Genomic DNA, 23,140 nt, shown 5'->3' with positions numbered 1-23,140 from the left:
CTTTCCCTTCCCCATCACCCGCACAGAACCCAGGGAGGCTCTTTTTCCTTTTAGTTTTTACACAAAAAATGCCCTCTGCCCTCTCTGACTTATCAAGTTGTTTCTCAAAGAGTCTCTGAAGCCTGCAGGCACATCCAGGAACAGCCTGTGGAGGCTGAAGGAAGAGTGAATTGTCCAGGTAGAAGGTTGAACTGATAGTATCACTAACAGGAATGCATTATTCATCATCACCACTTCTTCCCCTGTCAGATCCTGCTTAGAGGAATGTGCTTTGTGAATAAATAACAGGCTTTTTCAAGTTGGCCTCATAGCTAGAAGGCTGGGTTTCTGTCTGCCAGGTTTGGTGCTGCTGTGTGTCCAGAGACCTGTATATATTGCATTAACACATTTAGCATATTTACCTCCATAATTTCCTTTTTATTTGAACCATGTAATGAGTTCTACATAGCCACTGTTCAGAAAATGAGCAGATTTGTTTGGAACCATGGTGCTGCTAGGGCAACAGGAGGAGATTTCTGCCAATTACATCATAGGTCAGACGATAAATGGTTAGGTGCTCAGAAACCATGGTAGTAGGATCCTTAAGAAAATCTCAAGGCAGCCAAATAGCCAGATGCCCTGATAGTTAAAATGAAGAGAAGATGACATTCAGAGCAGCAGTAACGCATAGAGAGAGAAATTGACATCCAGGTTGTCTGGAGGTGAGGTGTACTAATGAGCAGATGAGTGTTGCTGGTACATTAACAGGCCAGGCTTGCGCAAAGCAAGGTCAGCTAGAGTAGGTTGCTCAGGGCTGTGCCTGGTCAGTTTTTAGTATCTTCAAGGATGGAGACTCTGTAACCTCTCTGAGCATTCTCTTCTCAAGGCTGAACAACCCCAGGTCTTTCAACCACATCTCTTGCATCTGATATTCCAGTCCCTTAATTATCTTAGTGGTCCTTCACTGGACCTGCTTCAGCCTGTCCCTCTAATTTTGGTCCTGGGAAGCCCAGAATTGGACACAGCACTCAAGATGTGGTATTACCAGTCTCTCAGATGTGGTCTCCTGCAACCCAGAGCCCTCAGCAAAGACCCTGATAAATGGATAACCCATCTGTTCAAATTGGTCCCTGCAATCTTGCTGCCACTAGAGGAGTGCTGTTGTGAGGGACGGGCTGCACTCTGCTGAGAGTGGTGGGGTGGATGGCATTTCCTCCCAGACCTCTGCCCACAGCTGGAGCCTTCATCGCTGGATGGTTTACAGCCAGTGCATGTGATTAATTTATTCCTTGCTTACATCAAATGTCAGTAGTGTTTGTGATTTATCCCTGTCTGATGAGGGATCCCAAAGGCTGAATTCTTCTTGGGCTCTACAGTATTTTCAGTGTCACACAGCAAGCATTGGCTAGTAGCTTTGTCTTTGAGGCACGGGAGGTTTGACAGCTGTACACGGAGGTGAAGGCTCAGGTCATGGCTGGGCTGATAGAAGAGGCATGGGGCTGAGTCCCACTTGCAGGTTGACACTGATGTTACAGAGGGAGTTGAAGATTTCACAGTGCTCTTCAAGGCCTCTTCTGTAACCTGAAACTCCTGTCGTTCAGCAAAACACACCTGAATGTGCCAGGCTGAGTTACTGCTGTGAGTATAATTGTCTCTCAATTGGCATGCACAGAGCAGTAAATACTATGTAATTACTTTGCAGCACTTTGGGATGTCAAGTACTGAAGGGACAGGACTTGGCTGTGAGTCTGCAGAGGACGGCAGTGATATTAAGCAACAGGAGGCATAAAATTGCACTGCCTGCTTAGCTGCTGTGACTAGTCAGGCTTGCAGCTTGTCATTATTTCTATATCCGTAAGAGCTTTATTAAGCTGGGTAGAGCAGGATTATTTAAGATAGTTAGAATTAACCACTTGAGATTCACCTAGTGAAAGTTAAATATGACTCCACTGTTATTATGGGCCTTTGCCCAGGTTTAGTTATCATAATTACACTATGGGGATGCTATAAGAGAAATGGGGGTGGAAGATGACAACTGATGGAAAAAAGCAGCACTAGGAGCAAAACTTTCTATGGCTGAAAGCTCTTTTAGAGACCCGGTCTTTAGAGATGAGTAGAACATGTACTACCAGTTGAAGTTTTAATACCTGAGGTCTTTGCAAGCCTGGCTGGTGAGTGCCTGAATTTGGGCACCCAAAAATCAGCTGTAAAACTTTAGGAAATTCTAGGAAGAAATACACGAAAGGGTACTGGGATTGAATTAAGCTTAAATTAAAACTAGAGGGAGTCTAAATGCACTCCCCTGAGCCAGATACCATCTGTTATTCTGACAGCTCTGCAAAATGCACTCCCCTGAGCCAGATACCATCTTACCGTGTTATTCTGACAGCTCTGCGAAGTAACTCATCTGAGTGGCAATGCTGGTAACAAAAGGTCTTGGGCAGTGACCCAGGGATGAGACTCCCGCATTACGCTTTATTGGAGGGTGATCAAAACGTGGCAGCTGTAGGGGCCAGATCCTAATCTGCAGACCCTTCTTGCTAACCACACCTGCATGTGTGCACACATGGACTCGCACAAGCACCTCTGGCAGCTCAGAAGCTGCCAAGCTCTCCCTGCTGCCCCTGGGATCTCTGCTGCTGGGTGGAAGCAATGGTAGTGGTGTGCTCTTTTTGCCACTTAAGGATGAGAGAAACATTTGTGTATGGGGGAGACAGGGAGACAGAGGAGTGACTGTGGGGAGGAATAACTTCTTCCCTTTAGCACTGTGTTGCTTGTCGCTTCTGGTCCCCAGAGGCAGCATGGGCTGCATGCCTGTCTGCTGCTGTGGGTGCTGACCATCTTCCTCCTCTGCACTCGCTAAAGGCAACAGGCAGCTGGATCTGCTGCCCAGCCTGCAAGCTGCCAGAGGGACCAGGCCCGTGCACCAGTAGGGCATGCTGCTCCAGATCCTACTGGTCCCATACAAGGAGTACTTCAGACAAATTTTGTTCATTTGTTTTTAGTGTAGAGGGAGACAGCTGGTTAAAAACATCCAGCAAGAGGCTAGGAAGGGGATCAGAGGAAGCTGGTTAAAAACATCCAGCAAGAGGCTAAGAAGGGGATCAGAGGGAAAAAAAAAAGGGAAATCGGCTATCCACCAGAACCTGTGAACATGCCATTTCAAATGGCTCATTGCTGGCATCCTTGGTCCCGCAGGGGATGTGTGTCAGTCAAGAGCTGCTTGCCTGCATATCTCTTCCTTGGCAGGACATAGCTGTCACTTTCAAACCAGTTACTTGCTTGGCATCCTGTTCTCCTTCAGAAATAACTGTCACTCAGAAGGCATTTTGCATGATTGATGTCTGTGCCTGGTTAGTCATTAGGCAATACCATCATTTCTGCTGCGGTGACCATTCTTGCAGAAGGGAAAATCCACTGCTTTGTTGTCTGGTCCTTTCTTTCTCTATTTCTGATTTCAGTGAGTATTGCAGGTACTGTTTGGCTTTGGTGTAAATGTAAAAGTGAATAGTCAGGCTTTAAGTCAATGGACTTGAACTTACTGGTTCTGGTCTGGTTCAGTACCTATGCAGAGAGCTTGCATAAATTCTGATTAAAGGGATGCTTTTGTAATGCTAGAGCATTTGGTATAGCTACTCATTACAATGGCAATTTAAATAATGGCAAAAGAGATTATTTTAGAACAAAGGGAAAAAAAAGAGATGCTCCTCTGACATCTGGAATAAACAAGATTGTCTGTAAACTGATGAAGGATGGACAGATCAGCATAGGAGAGACTCATTGGCAATGCTGATGTGATGTCTTGTGACAGAGTAAGGACATAGATACTGAAAGAAGGAAGCTGTGAGAAAAGACAAAAGAGGTAAGGAATCCATGAGAAGAGGGGAGTACAGTCTATGTTTCTGCTGTAAAAGGCAATTGTCATTTGGATTTTGGAATCCTAATAATACACTTTGTGCCTAAAAGTAATAGATTGTCATGCCAGTCTCTGCACCTCATTGGAGGGAAATACTGGGATTACTCGGTTCCTTGTTAAGTAGACAGAGGAGACAAAGTGCAAAGATTAAGTACCTTTCCCAAGGATCCACAGCAAATTATTGCAGAGCTGAAAGCAGAACTCGGCATTGAACAATGATCTTAGAACTCCTCGAGGAGCGTTTTCTCTCTACTTGGGGAATAAGCTGGCAGGTGAGGAAGAAGGAACAAAGTGTTTGATTTTTTTTTCCCAGTTATGTTGACTTGGAAGACCTGAAACTTGTGGAGAAAATGTGAGCATTGCTAATAGGCTGGTGGGAAAAGGTATAGAATACCATTTTACAGCCATTATACTTCAGGATGCAGCCTGTCTGGGTTGGTTGTTTTCTATGAAGTTTGCACAAGCAAGAATTTCGGCACAGGGCAACCTTGTCTGTAAAATATGCAGATGGTGGCTATGCTGGCATAGTCTGCACTTACAAATGCAAAGAGGAACATCCCCCACCTCCCACCCCACCATGCTAGAGGATCCTGAGAGGTATGAGCCAAGAGAAGTAAATGAGATTCAGCTTTGAAAAATGCAAGCTCAGTCATCTAGGGATACATAAGCTCAAAATACAAATACTCTAAGACATATGAAGCAGCATAAATATGAAAAAGAGTGGGATGTGATACTGAGCAGCAGAGCAGTCAAGATTTTGCTGTGTGAGACAGCAGAAAAGTCTCACAAACTGAGGAAACTTTGGCTCTGTATGCAAAGCCATCAGTGTTGCTACTTAGCAAGATGGTAATTGATTTCCCTATAGCTCCACTCTTGGGAGTATGGGATTACTCTTGTTGCCTGTTTCCTGTATAAAACAAGAAAGCCAAAAAAAAAAAAAAAAGCCATCACTTCACTCTTTCACTCTTTGTGCAGAATTGCTCAAAATCAGAAGAGCAGGTGCCACTGAAATGAGACAGGTTGCTAGAACCAAGAGGACAGTGTTTACCTCTGTTTTTTGATATCAAGGTTTGCATAACCGTCCTCATCACTGGGGTGACTAAATGTGACTGAGCAATCTTGTTGAAGGCAATGAGGACCTGCCGGTGCATAGAGGCATCAAGAGAAGGAAGTTTGAAGGGGGGAATATGCTGTGTGGTTGTCGTAGAGCTAGGGGAGGGACTTGAAGAAGGTCCTGGAAAATTAGTTCGAGCATCTTAAACAAATGAGAATCAAGCTGCTCTGACTCTGAGGTACCAGAGCGCATCAACCTCTGAGGAGGGCAGAAGCTTTTATTCCCCCTCCTTGTGCGTGAAAGCCCCTGTGTCCTGCAGATGCAAACCTACTGCATCGCAAGGGTATTGTGGGGCATGGTGTGACCAGCCCGTGGAAAGGGGGCTGCTCTCAGCAAGTGTGGGGGCTGGTTTGAAAGAAAGACAAGTAACAAGCAAAAAAGGGAAAAAAAAAAATCCAGAATATTGCCAAAGAAAATTGCCTTCCTTCCAAAGAAGGGAATTGGTGAGAAAGTCCCAGCAGGCTTCATCTGTGGCATTGAGACAGAGCTCCTTGCTGGGGAAAGTGGCAGCTCTCTTTCCACTCCCCAGCAGTGATGAGCTTTGCCCAGAGCCTGGCAGGTGGGAACAGCCTCCTGGATGCCTCGGGGCAGGTGCTGCTCTCCTCTTTGCCTCTCTGTTTAGGTGCTGCAGCATCCTTTGCTAGCTGCCCCCAGGCAAGTCCCGTGGTCACCTTCCTGGCTGTGGGTCCTTGTAAGGTCTGGCTGAGATGCCATAGCTCTCTGGGATATTCCTGCTTGCAGTTTGGCTCCTGCCAGTGAACCCTGGTACAAGGGCAAGGTTACCTCTTCCACATCTCTGGAGTTCGGTGTTCCTGCTGTAATGCGTAGCACAGCAGAGTTGTATCAGTCCTGCCATTGGCGTTATTATGGCAGCTCACAAAGATTGTCTTTTTCTTCCCTGGGACTCTGCAGCGTCCTGAACCGCACCCCTCCCAGCCTCATCCAGGAGATTATTTTGGTAGATGACTTCAGCTCAGATCGTAAGTATGGACCTATTTCCCTTGCACTTGTTTCTTACCTTCTGTTTTCCCTCTTTTTGTTTGCTCTGTTCATCCACCTCCCTCACAGAGATTTCCTCTGGTCTGTATGCAAGAGAAAAAGAAAAGGGAGGAGAATTTATAAGCTCCAGCAATTACTTAGAGTCAGAGTGATGTGCTCCACTCCTGGAGAGTGAATGACTTGATAAGGATTCTCGTACTTACCTGAAGTTGTAACTTGGCCAAGATGAGCGTTGCCTTCTCTTGTAGCAGATGTCCAGCAAAATCTTGGTACTCTGTAATTAAGAGCACCTGCCACTTTGCTCGGATGATGCAGCAGCTGCCAAAGTGCCCACACAAGAGTAGTATTTCAGATTGCATGTATCCTTGAGAATGGAAATGCTCCTCCAGGAACATGCCAAGAGATGCACTTTGGCTAATGACCTTTGCAATCTCCCCAGAGCGCTGAGTCTGTGTGAGGATGACAGCAGGAAAGGGGAGGCGTGAGACATGAAAAGGAACAAGCAATAAACATGGAAACTGGGGTGAATGTGGTGGAGCAAGGGAAAAGAGCAAGTTAGAAATCGTTTTTCCTGTGACATCTGCTAAGGCAGGAATAGAGAGAGGATAGTAGGGAATTAAAGACCCAGTGCTCGTTGGTACAGCTGCGCTGGAGCTTGTAGCTGTTCCTCTCTGTCATCTTTACTGGGCAGTGTAGATGAGGGACGGCATGAGCTTCTGGCAATTTGCCAGCAAGGCCCTTGGTTAGGTATCCATGTGTTAATGTAATGGTGTCTCCAAGGAAGTGGGCCACATCCCTGTGGCCTTTATTAAATAAAATCAAGCAGAGACTGCCCCGAGAACAAATGGTGGGAAATGCCTGGATGAGCGACTGGAGGCAAAGACAGCAGACGAGATCACTTTGTAGGACAGGACTCTTTTCTTGGCAGTTTGGCAATTTGCAGCCCTGGCTCCCTGCAGTCCCTCCGATTCATCAGCGCTCGGTGCCATGTTGCCAGCACGTGCCCCGTTGTTCTTGTGAAATGCTGAGCACGGGAGGGCAAGGGCCTGGCTGCTCGGAGCATCAGGAAACGCAGGCTCAGCTGTCCCAGAAGGACAGCAAGCAAGCAGGGCTCTTTTGTGTACTCTTTAGACAACAGGATTAAGGCCATCAGGCTGATTAATGTGATGTTAAGTGAAAGCAGAATTTCCCCTCCCATGGAGAAGCAGGAGAATGGTTAATTGGAGCTCTCAGTTGAAGCCAAATAATTCATGCTTGTATGCCAAATGTTTTTTGCCTTCCCTAAGCTGACGACTGCCAGCTCCTTACGAAGATCCAAAAGGTCAAGTGTCTGCGAAACAACCGGCGAGAAGGTGAGTGTGCAAAACTTTGTAGGTACAAAGATTTTTCAGATTTTCCCACGTGTCCCTTTTTGCTTGCCAGCTGCTTATATGTTGTTTCTTATGGCTACGGTGTTTTTTCAGTATAAGAGTTTGGTGTCCTAGTTTGGAGACTCTGTGGAGGAAGAACCTGTCTTATCAGCTCTCAGGCTGCAGGGCTCACAAGGACTGCAGTTTAAGATCTTTATGAATACAGATGAAGATTTAAGTCTTGTCCTTTTTAAACTCAGAGTACAAGATAACAAGCCACGTAGGAGATGTGGAGAAGGAAAAAACAATCATATCTATCATAAATAGATACAATTAAGGAAGGCTGTTTCTTGTATATCTCCTATGTGCAAAATGGTAATGCTGACTTTCCCAGCTGCTCTTCAGTTTGACCCACACGTGCTGGTTTATTTCTAAACCTGTCAGTGCACAGCAGGCCTGTAGCACGGATCTGGAAGGGGAAACAGGAGACACTGTTTAGTACACAAAGGGCATCCCAGGTAGTGTGATAATCTGTAAGAAAGTATGGAAACATCTGAGAGCCAGGTTGACATCTCTGACAGCAGGGCACAGTAAAGGACAAGTGGGAATAAAGCAGATAAGCAGTAAGAAAGCCAACGAGCAGAGAGCAGAGTTTGGTCCCCTGGAAGCAGTGAGAGAGGCAGCGAGTGCTCTGATTGGAGAGACACTGAGCAGGCAGCAGCAAGGTACTTGTGGGGGGAGCTGGAAGGGAAGGGGGACATCATCAAGGTGGGAACCAGATGAAAGCTCAGTGGCATGGGCACTGGTGAGGTCATTATGTGCTGGGAGGGCTCAGCTGGAAGTGTGTCCCCCAGGGGATGCCCTGCTAAAGCTGCTCTGTGCTCCTGATGGAGGTGTGATATAGGAGAACCACCTGCTCTTCCCCTGTAATAGCCACCCAAAGTGTTTTATTTTCTGAAGAAGGCTCAGCTGTTTCCCTTCCTAAATTTCCTGCTCCTCTGCTGTCTCTTGCTTCTTGTAGGGCTGATTCGCTCTCGGGTGCGAGGAGCTGAAGTGGCTGCTGCTGACATCCTCACCTTCTTGGACAGTCACTGTGAAGTCAACAGCGAGTGGCTCCAGCCAATGCTCCAGAGAGTGAAAGAGGTGAGCACCATCTCCCCCTCCGGAATGGCTGAGGCTGACCTGTCCTGTGCTGGTGGATCCTCAGCCCTCACACGCCATCAGTGGTGCCAGTGAGGACAGAGTGTTCCCAGGTGCTCCTCAGGCAGGCTGTCACAGGGGAAGGTACAGCCTGGGCTAGATGGGCAAGAGATCCCTGGTGGGCTTCTACGTTCTCCTGCTAATGTGGCAGGGCAGGAGGTGCTCAGTGATGGGATGCAACAGCGAACACTTGAACCACAAACTTATACCTCAGGTCTCCTGCAGGAGCTGTGCTTCCTAGTCCTGTCCATCTGTACATAGGACAGTCACTTCAGCAGCACACACTGTGCAACTTTTCCATGGTTGCCTTCTTCCTTCTTGCTGCTGGATCCTCCCTTCTGCCTTGTTGCTGCCAAAATTTTCCTTCCATTAATGCTCCCGCTGAGCTGCCAATCACACCACAAGCATGCAGATGGCTTCTTAGCACAGAGGAGCTGCCTGTGAGTGCAGAAAGGATCCCATGGAGTAATGGGCCCCAGGAGAAGGGGTGGAGGTTCTAATGCTGCCTTGTATTCATGTCTGCTTGGCTTAATATGAAGGAGAGGAAGAAGATGAATCTTCAGGATTGATGACTTAAAAGCTTCTGCTTTTTATTCTTGCTCAATAAATCTTCCATCTTGGAAGCCCATAAATGTTTACTTTACTGGTGCTCTTGAACTCAAGCTGGCAGCAGCAGCAACATAGGGGTGTCTAAGCAGAAAGGACCTCGCTAATTTCTTCAGGGAAGGATCTAAGTTCCAAAAGCTTGGGTGCTGACTCCAGTATTATTTAGAGAGCAGATTTCAAGTCAGCCTATTTCAGACCTACTTTCTACATTTTTGGTGTATGTCCTGGTTCAGATTCAGACTTACCCTACCCAGGTGGAGGATTGACTGGTTGGAGCAGTGGCTGGAACACCAGCCTGCCAGGTGGGTGCTGGGGGTGCCCAGGCTGTGCAGACATACACATGCTCTTGCTGTGCAGCATCAAGGGGTGTATGTATGAATGACAGGCTGTCGCTTAGGGTGTGCCATCCTGGCCAAGCAGGCCACAGCAGTAGGAGCTATTGCAAGGCAAAAAATGGAGGTTTGGTAGGAAAGGCATTGGCAGCTGTCCTGTAACAAGACGCTGTTTCTGGCATTGCCGGCTCTCTCAGCTTTGTCACGTCTTTCAGCTATCACAAGACTGTCTTTAATGCCTTGTCTCATGATGTTGAAAAATTGTTAAAATCTCAACTTCTACTTAGTAAAAGCATTGCAAAGGAAACTGTAAATAGCTATACCCTTTAATGCCAATAAAGTATCCCCAGTATCTTAATATTATACTGTTATGTTTTTTTCAGTTTGTGCTGTGATTCTCAAGTGTAGGGTCTTGATTCATAGCACTTGTTAAGAAGATGCCTTATTAGTAGGTTGATAATTTCTACGGTGATGATACTGAGTTAATTCAACTAACTGACAGCATACCTCAGTATGTCAGTAGGTATCAAAACCAAGCACAAAACCTTTGGGACACTGATTCATGTTCTGTGACTTGGGCAGGAAATAAAGAGCTGTTTCATAACAGCACTCCACGGTGTTGAGGTCCCAGGCTCCATTCTCTGTGTTCATGGCTTGCCTTTGGCTAATACCCACCATCTCTGTGTTGAATATAGTGGCCACAGATTGCTTGCTCAGCTACCAGAACTGTTCTGGAGAAGCCAGAGAAAGATTTACAGGTGCAGCATTGTGTTTTCTGATCTCTGGCAGCCTTGCCAGACCTTCAGGAAAAGTCTAATTCCTTTTTGTCCCTTTCTCTCTGCCCCTCAGGATTATACCCGAGTGGTGAGTCCAATCATTGATGTTATCAGCCTGGATAATTTTGCCTACCTGGCAGCATCAGCCGATCTGAGGGGAGGTGGGTATAATGAATGGCTTGTGTAAGTTAGGCCTGAAGGATGGTGCATGAAAAATAATTTATGTTCTCTTCAGTTTTCCAAGGGAGCAGCGATGATCTTTCATGATGGGTTCCCTGTCCTTTTTCTTCCTGCAACTTGCAAAGTTGAATCTTTTGCAGAATTAAAACAAAACCCACCTAGTGTTTTCCTCTTGAGCTTCCATCAGTCACAACATTTTGCAATTTCAGGGCTTAGTTAACTGATTAAATGTATCATCATACCCTCCCTATACTACATGTACAACGGAGTCCGACAGGCACTTCCAGTTGCTGCTCCTCTCTGCCAGACTATCTCATGGCATCATCTCAAAAGCAATTTCACCTCTCTCCTGGCAGCTGAACTTGCAGCTCTTCCTGCGGTCACCTGCAGTGCCTGGTGCTCTTCTCCCTCTTCTGTGGCTGGGGTTCACTGCCTCACTGTTTGCCTGCCAAAAGCTGCTCGTTCTGTGGCTACCCTCACCAATGGTATAATGTTGGTAACTGTGCTGTGCTCAACTGTCCACCACAGGCCAACTATAAAAAAACAGACTTGAAAGAGGTGATGCTTAAAATGATGTGCAGGCCCTTGCTCCCAGAATACATCGCATCCCACAAAATCCTTTGATTAAAGCCTCATAACTTTGGCAGACAGGGAAGTGTAAGACAGACTGGCCAAAATCAAATTACATCTCACACTGACAACACTGTCCTGAGATATGGAGTGGAACTGAGCAGAGATCAGTAATGCTACAGGGTGAGGATGCCAAGGCAGAGGCCGGTGACTTATTAGTTACATTAGGATAGGCTTTGGTCATTTTAGGTGTACTATGAGGGAGGTCAGGAAAGGAAAGTAGGGATAGCCTGTGATGTAAAGGTGGAGACTATCACTGAAGCTAGTAGAAAAACAATAACAAAACTTATTTGACATGTTTTTTTCCTTCTCAGGTTTTGACTGGAGCCTTCACTTTAAGTGGGAGCAGATTCCTATAGAGCAGAAGATGTCCAGAACAGACCCAACTCAGTCTATAAGGTAGCTGTCTCTGATGGAATGTGTACCGTCCTCCAAATGCCTTTACAAAGCCTTCACCTGTATGGCAAGGAGTGTGCAGGGCGTCCCTTGCTGAGGATGAAAAGCCACAGAGTTCACTTGATGATGACAAACTCTTCTTGTTATTTCCTGAGTGCAGTGAGGTCTATACCCTAATTCCGAGAATATTACTCCCTGAATATTGTAAGAATAGGAATTATATACTATCATAGGCTTGTAGGCATGCCACCTCTAGAAACCACTTCTTCTATATGTTCATTTCGTGGTCTCACTCAATGCTCTGAATGCCTCAGAAATCCCTTTGGGGGTTTTTAATTACCTTTACCTTCCAGGTGATGAATTAAGGAATGAGGCAGCTAAACAGTCATGCAAGAAGTGTAAAGCAGACCTGGGAACTGAATCTTGCCTAGCAATTTGGGCACAGAATTATCCTCCCCTTCTAAACATGCGTGTCCAGGGACAAAACAGACTCTGTTGTCTGGAGCAGTTATTGCTGTGTATCTGGCTTTGAGAAATGTAGATTGTGACAAATCCTGATAGAAAAAGTCGCAGTGCTTGTCTGTATAGGCAGAGAGCTCCCTGTTTGTAACATGAAAGTATCATTCAATTCCTCTGTGTAATTTGTGAGCCTGTTCTGTACTCTAGAAGCAACCAGCCTGCTAACAGCAGAGCAGTACATTCAGCAACGTCTCTCACACTGTGTGTACTTGGAGAATACAGTCATCAGACAGTGCCCCATCATTCCTTCACACTGTGCATATTTGTATAAATGCAAAAGACACAGCATTACTAACGTAGTGCTAGTGGGACTTTGTTAGCAAAGGCAGGAGGATGATCTGGTGAGGGGGATCTCAGAAGCCTGCTGCATGTTCATGTCCCAGCTCTGCTATTTTTTTAAATGAGATAGGATTTGTCAGGCCTGGACAAATTGTCCCCCCTCTAAAATGAAGCTGGTGGTGCTACATATACGTGTGATTATTTTGTGTTGGCTTGTGTTTAATTTTCCAGAACCCCTGTCATAGCAGGAGGCATCTTCGTGATCGACAAGTCCTGGTTTAACCACCTGGGAAAATATGATACTCAAATGGACATCTGGGGAGGAGAAAATTTTGGTAAGTTTACAGTGTTTCAGGGGAATGATGCACTAATGCAGAATCACTTCTCAGTCTTCATTGCCTGCCAGAACTCTCCTTTAGAGAGATCTGATCTGCATGTTGATGTAAGGCTAGGGACAAGGTCAGGTAATCCTCGTGTTGGTCAGAATTGTATCGCTGTCAGCTTTGTGTAATGTAAATGGAGACTTTTTGCAGTCAGGACTATCACTCTCTTTACAGGCATATGCACTGTTACACAGGTGCTTCCACAGTACAAGTAAGAAAGAGGATCCTTCTGATATTTGTTTCGTGTTTTGGAGATCATTCCTCCAGTCCTTCACATGACAGTCTGTTGCCCCAGCTCTGAAGTGCACAGTCACTATTACACTCTCTTCTTACAGCTGTTCCTCTTTCCCAAATAAGTCTGAGTTGCTCTCTGGGCTTGATAGGTAAGAAGGATGTTTTTCCTGGTAAAACAAGCCTCTTTGTAAGTGGAATTTGGGTACAAATTCGTTCAGAATGCAAACATTTAGAAGCAGATTAGGGCATCACAAACATCTGAGGAATTCAGGGGCCCAAGGTAGTGTGTCCATTCAACTGCTGTTATCTTACAGGGCATGGTGCTTAAACCCATCTCCTTGCACTTAATGGTGGCACAGTTAGTCAAGGCGTCTCTGCCCCGTGTGAAGGGATGCTGCAATGTCACCAGGTGTTAGTGACAAAAGGAAGAAAAGTATTGAAAAGAGGTTCACTGAGACTTTAGGTATTTGGGGCATTCATTTAGAAATGATGCAGGTGGAGCTGAAGACATAATAAAAGTCTTACTCTGTTTTAGTCAACTGAAATAGACTTTTCTGTAGCTAATGCTGTCAAAAAAATTATTCTGTTTCTACAGTTCCCATAAATGTCACAGATTTGTAAATAAATCCCTTTAAGTAAGAATTTATATGGTGTTTTCTAGCACCTGGAGGACCAATTAGAAATAAAGAAGTAGGAAGAGGAACCTTTTGTTTCTCTGAACACTGCTGGGAGAGCTGCCTCCGTCTCAATGCTCTCTGAAACCAGGAATATTTTTGTCTGATAACAGAATACCAAGATACCACTTTTTTAAAACAAAGTCTCTAATAATGAGTGCTTGTGTTCTCTGTTTTCTGAGGTCTTGCTTCATCTTTATGGTATTCATGATACTAAAAAGAGAGATTAAATGGGGCTTGCATTGGGATCTCAGCAGTGCTGAGCACTGTAGGCAGAAGTAACAGGCAGTCCTTACCCAGGTGTGAAGATCCCCCCTCCTGTGTCCTTCAGAGTCCTCTGCACAGCCAAACTCAGCTCCTTGCTGTCACTAGCCCTGCTCCAGCTGCAGACCAACCACTTGGCCATGCTGCCAGCCTCCAAGCTGCAACTGTGTAAAAGCTGTAAACCCCAAAGACAGAGAAAGAATATTTCTTTAGGCTTTTGTTTGTCCACTTCTGCCCACCTGGGAGCCCAGTGGTTGGTGCATATGTTGGTAGCTTGATGCTAAGCAGAGCTCTCTGCCGTAAGTGGCAGTAAATTACCTGCACACCCACAGCCCTTCTTGCACATAGAGCTGATCACAGCCTCCACAGAATTGCTTCATTTTCCTTGAAATTGCTCTTGTAAAGCCTGGAAGTGGCTGGGCCGGGCTGTGTGGGACTGGGCCAGGTGTACAGGGCTTGCCAGTCTTGCTTTATGTGGTTTCCCTGTAAATTCATTGTCTTCCATCACTTGACTCTTACCCTGCACCTCCACTCCTCACTTAGAGGGCAAAGCTAAGTGCAGTGCCCTGTATGATGGGGCCTGTTCCTGAGTCACATTGCCACACCACCACTGTGATGATGGCAATGGGAAAGTACTTTAAGACCAAAACAGACTACTTTTCTTTTTTAAAGCTAATTTTTGTTCAGCTCTTCAGCATAATGTGAGGCAGTGGCTTTTAAATGTAGCCTGTTGCTGAGGGGTAGAAACCAACCTGTATTTGACAACAAAAAGTATTAATTTTCCTTCAAGTATTCAGAATTGTTAATTTACCCTCTTAAAAAGAATTGCCATACTTAATTGAAAATTAAATTTTGTGATCAAGGAAGAATGTTGATAATATTCTGAAACACTATTTTTACTACAAATTACAATTTTGAGTGGAAAGGAACTGTTTGGATAAGGTCACCATTTGCAGGTGAGGTGGGAGAGTGGTTCTGACTAATTTGCATGGGTGAGGTGGGCCATTCCCTGCACACGAAGGCCGTTTTTTCAGACCTTTTTCTAGTTAGGAAATAGGATAAGAGAATGTATGGAAGGGCACAGAGTCGGACAAGCTCTACACACACAGCAGGTACATAGGAATGATCAGGTAGCAATTACCAGCTGCCTAAATATCCTTCCAGCTGGATGTGAGCTGGTAAATCCCTTTTTTTCCACTGTGATGGGGAAAAGCCACTGTGATTAAGTAATTTAAAACACATATGGACTTGGTCACATCCTGGAAAATATGCAGCAAGAAGTTCTCCTATGCTTTCCATCAGAGGATGGTTGAAGGTCCTTAATAAGCTCTGTTTGATCTCTCTTTTTTTCTCCTGTGCCCCAAGTCTGCATTCTTTCACCCCTTCTTTAAAGAATTCTGTCATTTACAAACCTGGACGTGCAGTCTGTCTGTGTGCCTAAGATATCGATATGGTATGAGGAATCCTCTCTTGGGAAATGGACATCACTTTAAGTTACACATGCTAGATTGAGAGTTTTGTTTTTGTTGTAGGCTAGAGTGAGTCAGAACCTCCTTCCAGGAGACTAAATGCCAGCTGGACACACCACCAGACAGAAACTTATGTCTTGGCCTTTTTTTTGTTTTTAAAGCCCTTCCTCTCTTCAAAGCTGGAACTCCCTGTTGAAAAGAGAGTGAAAATAACAAGCGCTAGGAAGGAGTCAAGGAGAGAAAAGAGCTAGTAAGAAATGTCACAAAATACAGTCTAATAATTTTTTTTTTTTACTTAGAAGTTAGATTAAACACACCATCTCCCCCTGCCCCCTGGAAACGTGCTGTTTAAACAGCCTTTCCCAGGAGCTAGAGAGGAAAGCTGTGGAGAAAGATGAAGGCTGGGAAGATATTAGTGTGTGTACATGCTTTGAAACAGCCATTAGATCTAGATGCATAATTTCTTTTTAATTTCTAAACATCAGAGCCCCATAATTCAGGCATTACTGGAGGGAGATCCCAGCTGAGTTAAGTTTTTGAAGTAATCAGTCTACACAATCTGAAGCCCTTTTAGTAAGGACTACCAAACTACCCAACTAATTTTCATTTTCCTTCTTCCTTCTTCTCTTCTCACTGCCACATGAAACGCAAGTGGAAAACCCCTCCGGTGTGGCAGTGATTAAACTTGCGAGGACAGACCCATAAACTTGAGCGAGGTCACATCTCTTCTGTGATGCAAATAAGCGCCTGTACATCAAAGCTCCGCGTTCTTCTAATCCTTTAACAAAATGTTGAATTTAGCTTCAGGACCAGCTGTATTTCTTTGAGTAGCAGAGTTCTCTCCAGATTTTTATACCCTATCAGACTGATTTCTGCTCTCGGTAGCTCCCCCACTCTCACCATGGCATCGCTTTTCCCAGTTTTGATACACCTAGAGCAGAGGGGCAAGACTTTCAGGCACATTACTGAAGTTGCCCTTCTTGGAAATGCTGCTGATTTGCCAGAAGCTGTATGACTCTTGGGGTCTCTTCCAGAGCTCTCTTTCCGAGTGTGGATGTGCGGTGGCAGCTTGGAGATCGTTCCCTGCAGCCGAGTGGGACACGTGTTCAGGAAGCGCCATCCCTATGACTTCCCTGAGGGCAACGCGCTGACTTACATCAAGTAGGTGTTGGGTAGTTCCTGGTAGCAGCCGGGTCGCCTTGATGCTGGCATGTCTAAATAAGCCTGAATTCTTTGTTGTCTTTCTGCCTGCTGACAGAGGAGAACAGCTTGTGGCTGAGCATCTGTTCTCAAGGGAAGGATGAGTTGCTGTTTTCTGTGAACAAAACCTGTTCCCTTCTCTGTTGTTTGTATTAGTGCGTCTTGTTCTTCCTCAGTCTGCAATGGAGGTGGGGAGTGGTGCCCCAGAGAGACGCTGGCTGTTCATGGATACTACCCTATGACATGTGCCTGTGTATCAGCAGCCCTTAGTTGTCTCTGGTGTCTCTGAGCTGCTTTTGAGTTCAGAGATCCTGCAGAGCTGTATGTGCTCTGAGACAAGCCCTAAGGACAACTTCCACTGCAGGACAGATGGGAAGAGAAAAAAGATGAGACAAAGTGCTCCACTTTGAGAGCGGTTAAGCACTGGCACAAAGTGCCAGAGGGGTGGTGAAATCTCTATCTTTAGAGATTTCAAAACTCAACCAGGCAAGACCCTGAACAACGTGACCTAACCTGATGCTAGTCTGCTTTGGACAGGAGGTTGGGCCAAGTGATACCTAGAGGTGCTTTCCAAGCTGAATTATTCTGTGGTGTTATTCTAATCTGGGGAAGGGTTTATTCTAAAGCAGGGTGATGGTGACAGTCAGTCCAGGTGTCTCTGCAGAGGGAGCATGTGTGAAAAAATTGTGGTAATTTTAACTTCTGAACAGAAGCATCCTTGCAAGGTTTTGCAAACTTAACACATTCAATCTATGTCCATCCATACTGCCCAGTGTTTGGGACAGTCCCCAACTCCCTCGTGGCAGAGAGGCCAGGGGTCTGCCCACCCAGTGCCTGCCCACTGGGAGGGCAGGTTCTCCAGCAGCACTCACCAAAGCATCTCCTCATCCCCATGCAGGAACACCAAGCGCACAGCAGAGGTGTGGATGGATGAATACAAGCAGTACTACTATGAGGCCCGGCCATCTGCCATTGGGAAGTCATTTGGAAGGTAAGCTTCCCCCGGACCTTGGTAGGAGAGCTCTGGTAAGCCCCATGCTAGCAAGAAAGTTTTTGTATCTTCTCTGGGGCTAAGTGTGGGAAACAAAGATGCTCTGAATGGCTGGCTTGGCAGGGAGGTTGCACCCTGAGTGTCTGTTTAATAAAAGCTTACTTCTAATTCACTTTATTTTTCCCTCAGTAACCCTGCATAAATCATTTGTTAGCAGAAGGTCAGAGGTATCTGTAATGAAATTAAAAGTCCAGACATTTTAAACAGATAGATAAGAATATTTTCTAACACAGCATGTAGCTGCTCTGGAAATGTGAGTTATGCCGTTATTAGGGCTTGACCCAAAGTTCCTCTGTGGATGTAGAATCCTGGGGCAAGCACAGCTAGCTGGCACATGGGGCCAGCTGCACTTGGAACACTCCCCTCTTTCCTGACAAGTGAATGGTTGGTTTGCCTGGTTTGTAGGGCAGGAGAGAGCATGGCCAATGGTGAGACATCTCATTTAGAAACACAGTCTGGTTGTGACTCATCCCCAGGACCTGCTGAGCCCACTTCTGTGCAGAATTGTGCTCCTGACAGCAACTTTGCTAAAGCTGTTTCCAAGCCACGTGGGATTTGCTGTTATGGGCTTAAGTGTTCTTTGTGACCCAAAAATCAGTGACGGACACCAAAACCTGGGATGCTTGCTCTCTGTGCTAACAAACCCTATGGCTCCCAAATAAACGTAGAAGATCCCAGGAGTGGTGTATATCTGTGAGTTATGTCTGCCTGTGGACAAGTGACTATTGTTGTATCAGTTTAAGGACTTGCCAAATGTGGTTGTATCTCAAATGTGTAGCTACGTGCACTGGGTAATAATGCATCTCCTGCTTATTTGATGACAAGCATGTTTGGTCTGACCCACACATACTTCTTTGTTGTACATCATGCTTTATTATCGTGGTGCATTACATATTTTTGTACAAATAGTTTTGCCAGCCTAATTCATCTGTCCTTGAGCTGACTGCAGCAGCTGGGCTGGGGCCAAATAGCAAGTAACCCTGCTGCTTGTGAAGAAAGCTGGACTGTTGCATATTGGACATGGATCTATTGCTGATGTGATTTAGGGCCAAACCTGCAGTTCTTGTTCACACAGACTTCCTAAGCAGCTTTACTGGCAGCATTGGCTGAATAAGAGCTGGAGCAGAGCTGTAGGAGTTGATTTCAGGCAATTTCTTGACCTGTACTAACAGCTCTGTGAACCTGCGTTAAATCTAGATTTTAGAATGCAAATGCCTTTGACAGCATCACTGTCTACTGGGCCTAAAATGGACCCTCCTTCTGCACAATTTTGATGTGAATATGGAGTGTAAGTACATTCTTACATGGGCAGTACAGTGGCCTCTGTGGGCTGAGGGTGGCAAGGAGCGTGGATACAACTGAAAGTCCTTCCCAACACACAAATGTAGTGGTGTAGCTTAAAGAGGAGAGCCCCTAGTGTCACTGCTCAGTAGGACTGCTTGAGGGAAGTCCTCTTCTTCAGCCAGCTAAAGCCAAGCAAGTCAGCAGTGAGAGGACTACTGCAGCAGAGAGTTACGGAGTTGTTGTTTTCCTCTTATACTCCTCCCCTTTCCCGAAACTGCTTAAGGGCAAATAATTATGTTCTTTAGGTCTGGAACCCAACGGAGCCTAGAGCTGCTGCCATGAACTAGAGATGTGCTCCAGCACACACAGATCAACCGTTTGTATATACATGCACACACTTTCTAGGCCTTTTCAGGAGCTGATGGTTGTGCAAGTTCCATGGTATGCCTCTACAGGGGCACCCAGAGGCAGAAATGCTTTCGTGATCCTCCAGTGGTTTTGCTGCAAGGTATTATTTAACACTGTAGGACCTGGGCCTTGCCATTGAGACAGAGGAAGTGCAAGAATTGCTTTCTGAAGGTGTTTATGTCTGCCTTTTCTGTTTCCTGCCACTTGCCTCTCTCCTCCTTTTCACCTCAGGTTACTGCTAGTGCTCTGAACCCAGCAACAACTAGGTGGGAGAATGAGTAAGGGGGAAAAGTCATATAGTCTCCCTCAAACCTCCTGGCTGATCTTCATTGTTCCCTTCCCTCCTGTTCACTACCTTATCCTCAACAACCTGCCTGTGTTTCCAGTATTGCAGAGCGAGTGGAGCAGCGACGCAAACTCAACTGTAAATCTTTCCAGTGGTATCTGGAGAATGTCTACCCCGAGCTCAAGTGAGTCAGTTCTCTGCTTGTAGAGGTCTCTGAAGGATCTGGGAGGTGGGTCACAACAGGAAGCTGAGCCTTGGCGGCAGTGGGCAGAGGAGAGACTTAGGCTTGGAAAGGGTTTTCCTCTTTTTGGTGAGAAACCTCCTGTGATTTCCTGGCTTGTATCATCACAATTCTGCAAAAAAATTTTTGTTCCTGCCTCTGGCAGCCCTCTGCTCTGCCCCCTACAGCTGTTCCTCAGAGGTGTGCAACAGCGGTGTTTTTGAAGGTGTGGGGTGTAGACAAGTGCTGCAGCACTACATCCCTCCGAGTTAATGCTTGGTCTCTGCTTGTTGGATGCTCTGCCTGGAGGCAGTTGAGCCAAGTAGAGCTGGACAGCCTCAGCACAGATGTGCGGGTGGTTCAGAGAAAGCCTCGGTGAATGCCAGAACCAGCTGTGCCTGTGGCTTCCCCTGCCTCTGGCCAGGATACAGGAGTGTTGTGGCATTGCTGTGCTGGGAGGTAGCCTGGCTAGAGCTGTGTTGTTGGCACTTGCTGGCTGACACAGGCTGGCAATGCACCTTTACATCTCAGTCAAGCAAAATCTATAGCTAGCGTTGGTCGAGGCTAAAACATCCACCTGTAGCCTGGCCTTGACAGATCTTTCCTGTATTGCTACCAATGAGACAGTGAATATGTGCAAGCACTGGGGGGAAGACTCTGGAAAAGGGGAGGCAGAGGCAGGATAAATAAGTGTGGATTCGGCTTTTTACTGGCAATGGCCTCTTTCAGAAGAGACATCACACTGAACTGCTTGGGGTGCACCTAAAGCACCTTATGCCTTCTGAAACAAAAGGGTACTAGCCCTCTGACCAAGTTTCTCATTGGCTTCTGCCTCTTCCAGGCACTTCCAGTGGATAGCTAGCATGATATCATTCATTTTCTGTCAAATAAAGAGGACTATGTTTCAGTAAGGGGCTGGTTATGCCCTTATAAATGGACATTTCTGTGAACAAAGTGCCATGTCATTTTATTTCAAGGGTTCCTGAAAAGGAACTGATTCCAGGAATAATTAAACAAGGAGGAAACTGCCTGGAGTCTCGGGCACAGGATACCACAGGGAATACACTGGCTGGCATGGGAATCTGTAAAGGAACAGTGAGCAATCCACCTGTCACTCAGGTAAGGCAGGCTTCAGTTTGGTGCTTTGCTCCTCCTTCTGCACTTTTTATTGAATGAAAAGGCACCTCTGGCCTGGGTGGGTTTGTGCAGCGGTGAATGAAGGAAGAATTTGGCCCTGTTAATGATTTTAATAGTAAGCAGAAAAAGAAGGTGTGCCCATCTCTTAGAGCTCTGGTGGCTCAACAGACCCAGCAGTCAGGCACAGAGTAGCAAGGCTTTCATCCCTCAAAGGCAACAGATAGCACTTGAATGCTCAGGGGTTGACTAGTCTGTGCAGTAGGCGTGCAACCCACTCAGACTGTTGCTTGGGTGTGCTCTGCTTCATCATCCAACCTGCCAGAACCGGTCCTGGGTTGGCTTGTACCAGTCCTGCTTGGCTGGTACCGTGGCATGGGGGTAAGAGATTTCCCCAGGATCAGAAACGTTCCTTGGTCTGCCAGTTCAGCTGTAGCTGCAGATGGCTTGAACTGTGCTGTTTTACAGATGTATTTTAGCGTGAATCCCAAATAGAGTTTACATAGCCAAAATCCCAGCTGCAGTAATTTGACGCAGCTCTCCTTACTGCAGTGGAGCTGGGTGGATATGCACTCAGCCTCTCCTTTTGGTGACCAGAAGCAGCATTGAAGGAGCTTGAGACAGCTAATGGTCACGGGAGGATAGTTTATGCCAGCAAATACATATTCACAGCTGTTAACTGTTGGAAACTAGTTTGCAGCCAGCATTCAACATGCCATTTAATCTGACTCATTGTTCCATGTCATTACCAGTTGAAATCTCGGAAACTCATTGCATTTTGTGTTTCTTCCTTGGGGAAAGTATAATAATAATAGTTGATTGGGTTGGGTATCCATCTAGTGAGAGGAGGGAAAAATGAAGTGGCTTATGCTTTATGTGTGCTGGTGATATATGTTAGCCCATGGATATGCTTGCATGTGTTTTGCTTCACTTGACAATCTGTAGGTCCCAGAGGCCTGTTACAGAACATGTCTGCTATGTAAAATATGCAGGAGCAGTTGTACGTCCTGTAAATCAGGGGTCGGGGTCCTCCCTGCTTTGTGGTCCTAAATCTGTAAAGCTGCAGAGCCGGGAGTTGCGTGGGATCCAAGGTGATCAGACAGCTCAGATGGTCAGGAGGGCCAGCTGCAGGCTTTGAAATAGTCGTGATGCACCAAGCCTGAGCATAAACTTCTGATCAGGTGAAGACTACTGCCACAGTCTTCCCAGGGAGCCTTTGGTAAGAGTTGAATAAAGGATACAGGTTTTAAAAATATCTGATAGAAAAAACTCTTTCTCCATCCTCTGATCACTGTTACGATCCTAATGGAACCTTTCTTTTTCTTACACCAAAGGAGTGGGTATTCAGTGACCCTTTAATTAGACAGCAGGACAAGTGTCTTTCCATTAGCTCCTTCTCTACTGGTTCTCAAATCACACTGGAAGCCTGCAATCAAAAAGACAGCAGACAGGTAGGTAACTGTGCACCTGTTTTTAATCCCTCCATTGCCACATATCACTGTTCCTACATCAGTGCAGCCTGTAAGGGCAAACCTGGTACTACCAAAGTGTATGAAAGTCCCTTCCATCTTCTGCATTTCCCTCTCTGGTGTGTTTCGTAAGCTTGGATGTATGAGATTGCCCATGACCAGAGCGGGGAGGACAGACTGCACTTGTGTGGGTGTCTGCTCTGCCTGGGCCGTTGGTGGTGTGGTTAGCTCCAGCTCAGTAGCACTCGGACTTTGCTCTTTGGGTACATTTATATTCAGCCAGATTAGTGCATGGATGGAGCACAGCATCAGAGAGGGGCAGATAAGCAGCAAATGGTTTGAGATACCCAAGGGAAGGGCGTTGTGTGCTGTAATTTCTTTACTTACTTAGAAGTGAGAGAGCTGTGTCCTTTGTGCTGTCTTTGGACATGTGAATAGATAGACCTTTAAAAGTAAGTGCATGAAACTCATTTGAGAAACACTGACTGACATAAGGCACTGTATGTTCCACCCAAACTGAGGAAAAATGCATAGCAGCAGTGTTCCCAACAAAATGCAGTGTTCCCAGCAAAATGCAGCTGTATGGCTCTTACACTGTTTCCAAGATGCGCATCCCTGATCTGTCAGGACATGTGAGTCATTTTGCCTTACAGCACAAGGTAAGAGGTGGCCTCTGTGATGGCAAGGGTGCCCTCGCAGAGATGTGATGTGCCTTTTTGTCAGAACTGGGCAAAACACAACAGGTGACAACGCAGCACTAGCAGGCAGTGTACTGGGCTTGTTTCATCC

At 46.0% G+C, this 23,140-nt stretch overlaps 1 protein-coding gene across 1 annotated transcript in view; it reads left to right on the top strand.

The window, feature by feature from the left end:
• The window catches only part of GALNT16 (polypeptide N-acetylgalactosaminyltransferase 16), a 34,145-nt gene that overhangs the window by 4,889 nt on the left and 6,116 nt on the right, over positions 1 to 23,140 (top strand). The window contains exons 3-13 of the mRNA XM_010074386.1: positions 5,922 to 5,989; positions 7,295 to 7,360; positions 8,379 to 8,500; positions 10,345 to 10,432; positions 11,396 to 11,480; positions 12,507 to 12,610; positions 16,334 to 16,460; positions 17,398 to 17,490; positions 19,629 to 19,712; positions 20,726 to 20,867; positions 22,217 to 22,333. Coding sequence (XP_010072688.1) covers positions 5,922 to 5,989; positions 7,295 to 7,360; positions 8,379 to 8,500; positions 10,345 to 10,432; positions 11,396 to 11,480; positions 12,507 to 12,610; positions 16,334 to 16,460; positions 17,398 to 17,490; positions 19,629 to 19,712; positions 20,726 to 20,867; positions 22,217 to 22,333 — 1,096 coding nt within the window. The remainder of the gene's footprint in view (positions 1 to 5,921; positions 5,990 to 7,294; positions 7,361 to 8,378; positions 8,501 to 10,344; positions 10,433 to 11,395; positions 11,481 to 12,506; positions 12,611 to 16,333; positions 16,461 to 17,397; positions 17,491 to 19,628; positions 19,713 to 20,725; positions 20,868 to 22,216; positions 22,334 to 23,140) is intronic.

Source organism: Pterocles gutturalis, unplaced genomic scaffold (genome assembly GCF_000699245.1).
Source record: "Pterocles gutturalis isolate BGI_N339 unplaced genomic scaffold, ASM69924v1 scaffold17952, whole genome shotgun sequence".
In the NCBI taxonomy this organism is placed as follows: Eukaryota; Metazoa; Chordata; class Aves; order Pterocliformes; family Pteroclidae; genus Pterocles; species Pterocles gutturalis.
The sequence above is the reverse complement of the archived record's forward strand: the minus strand, read 5'-3'. Positions and strand labels throughout refer to the sequence as shown.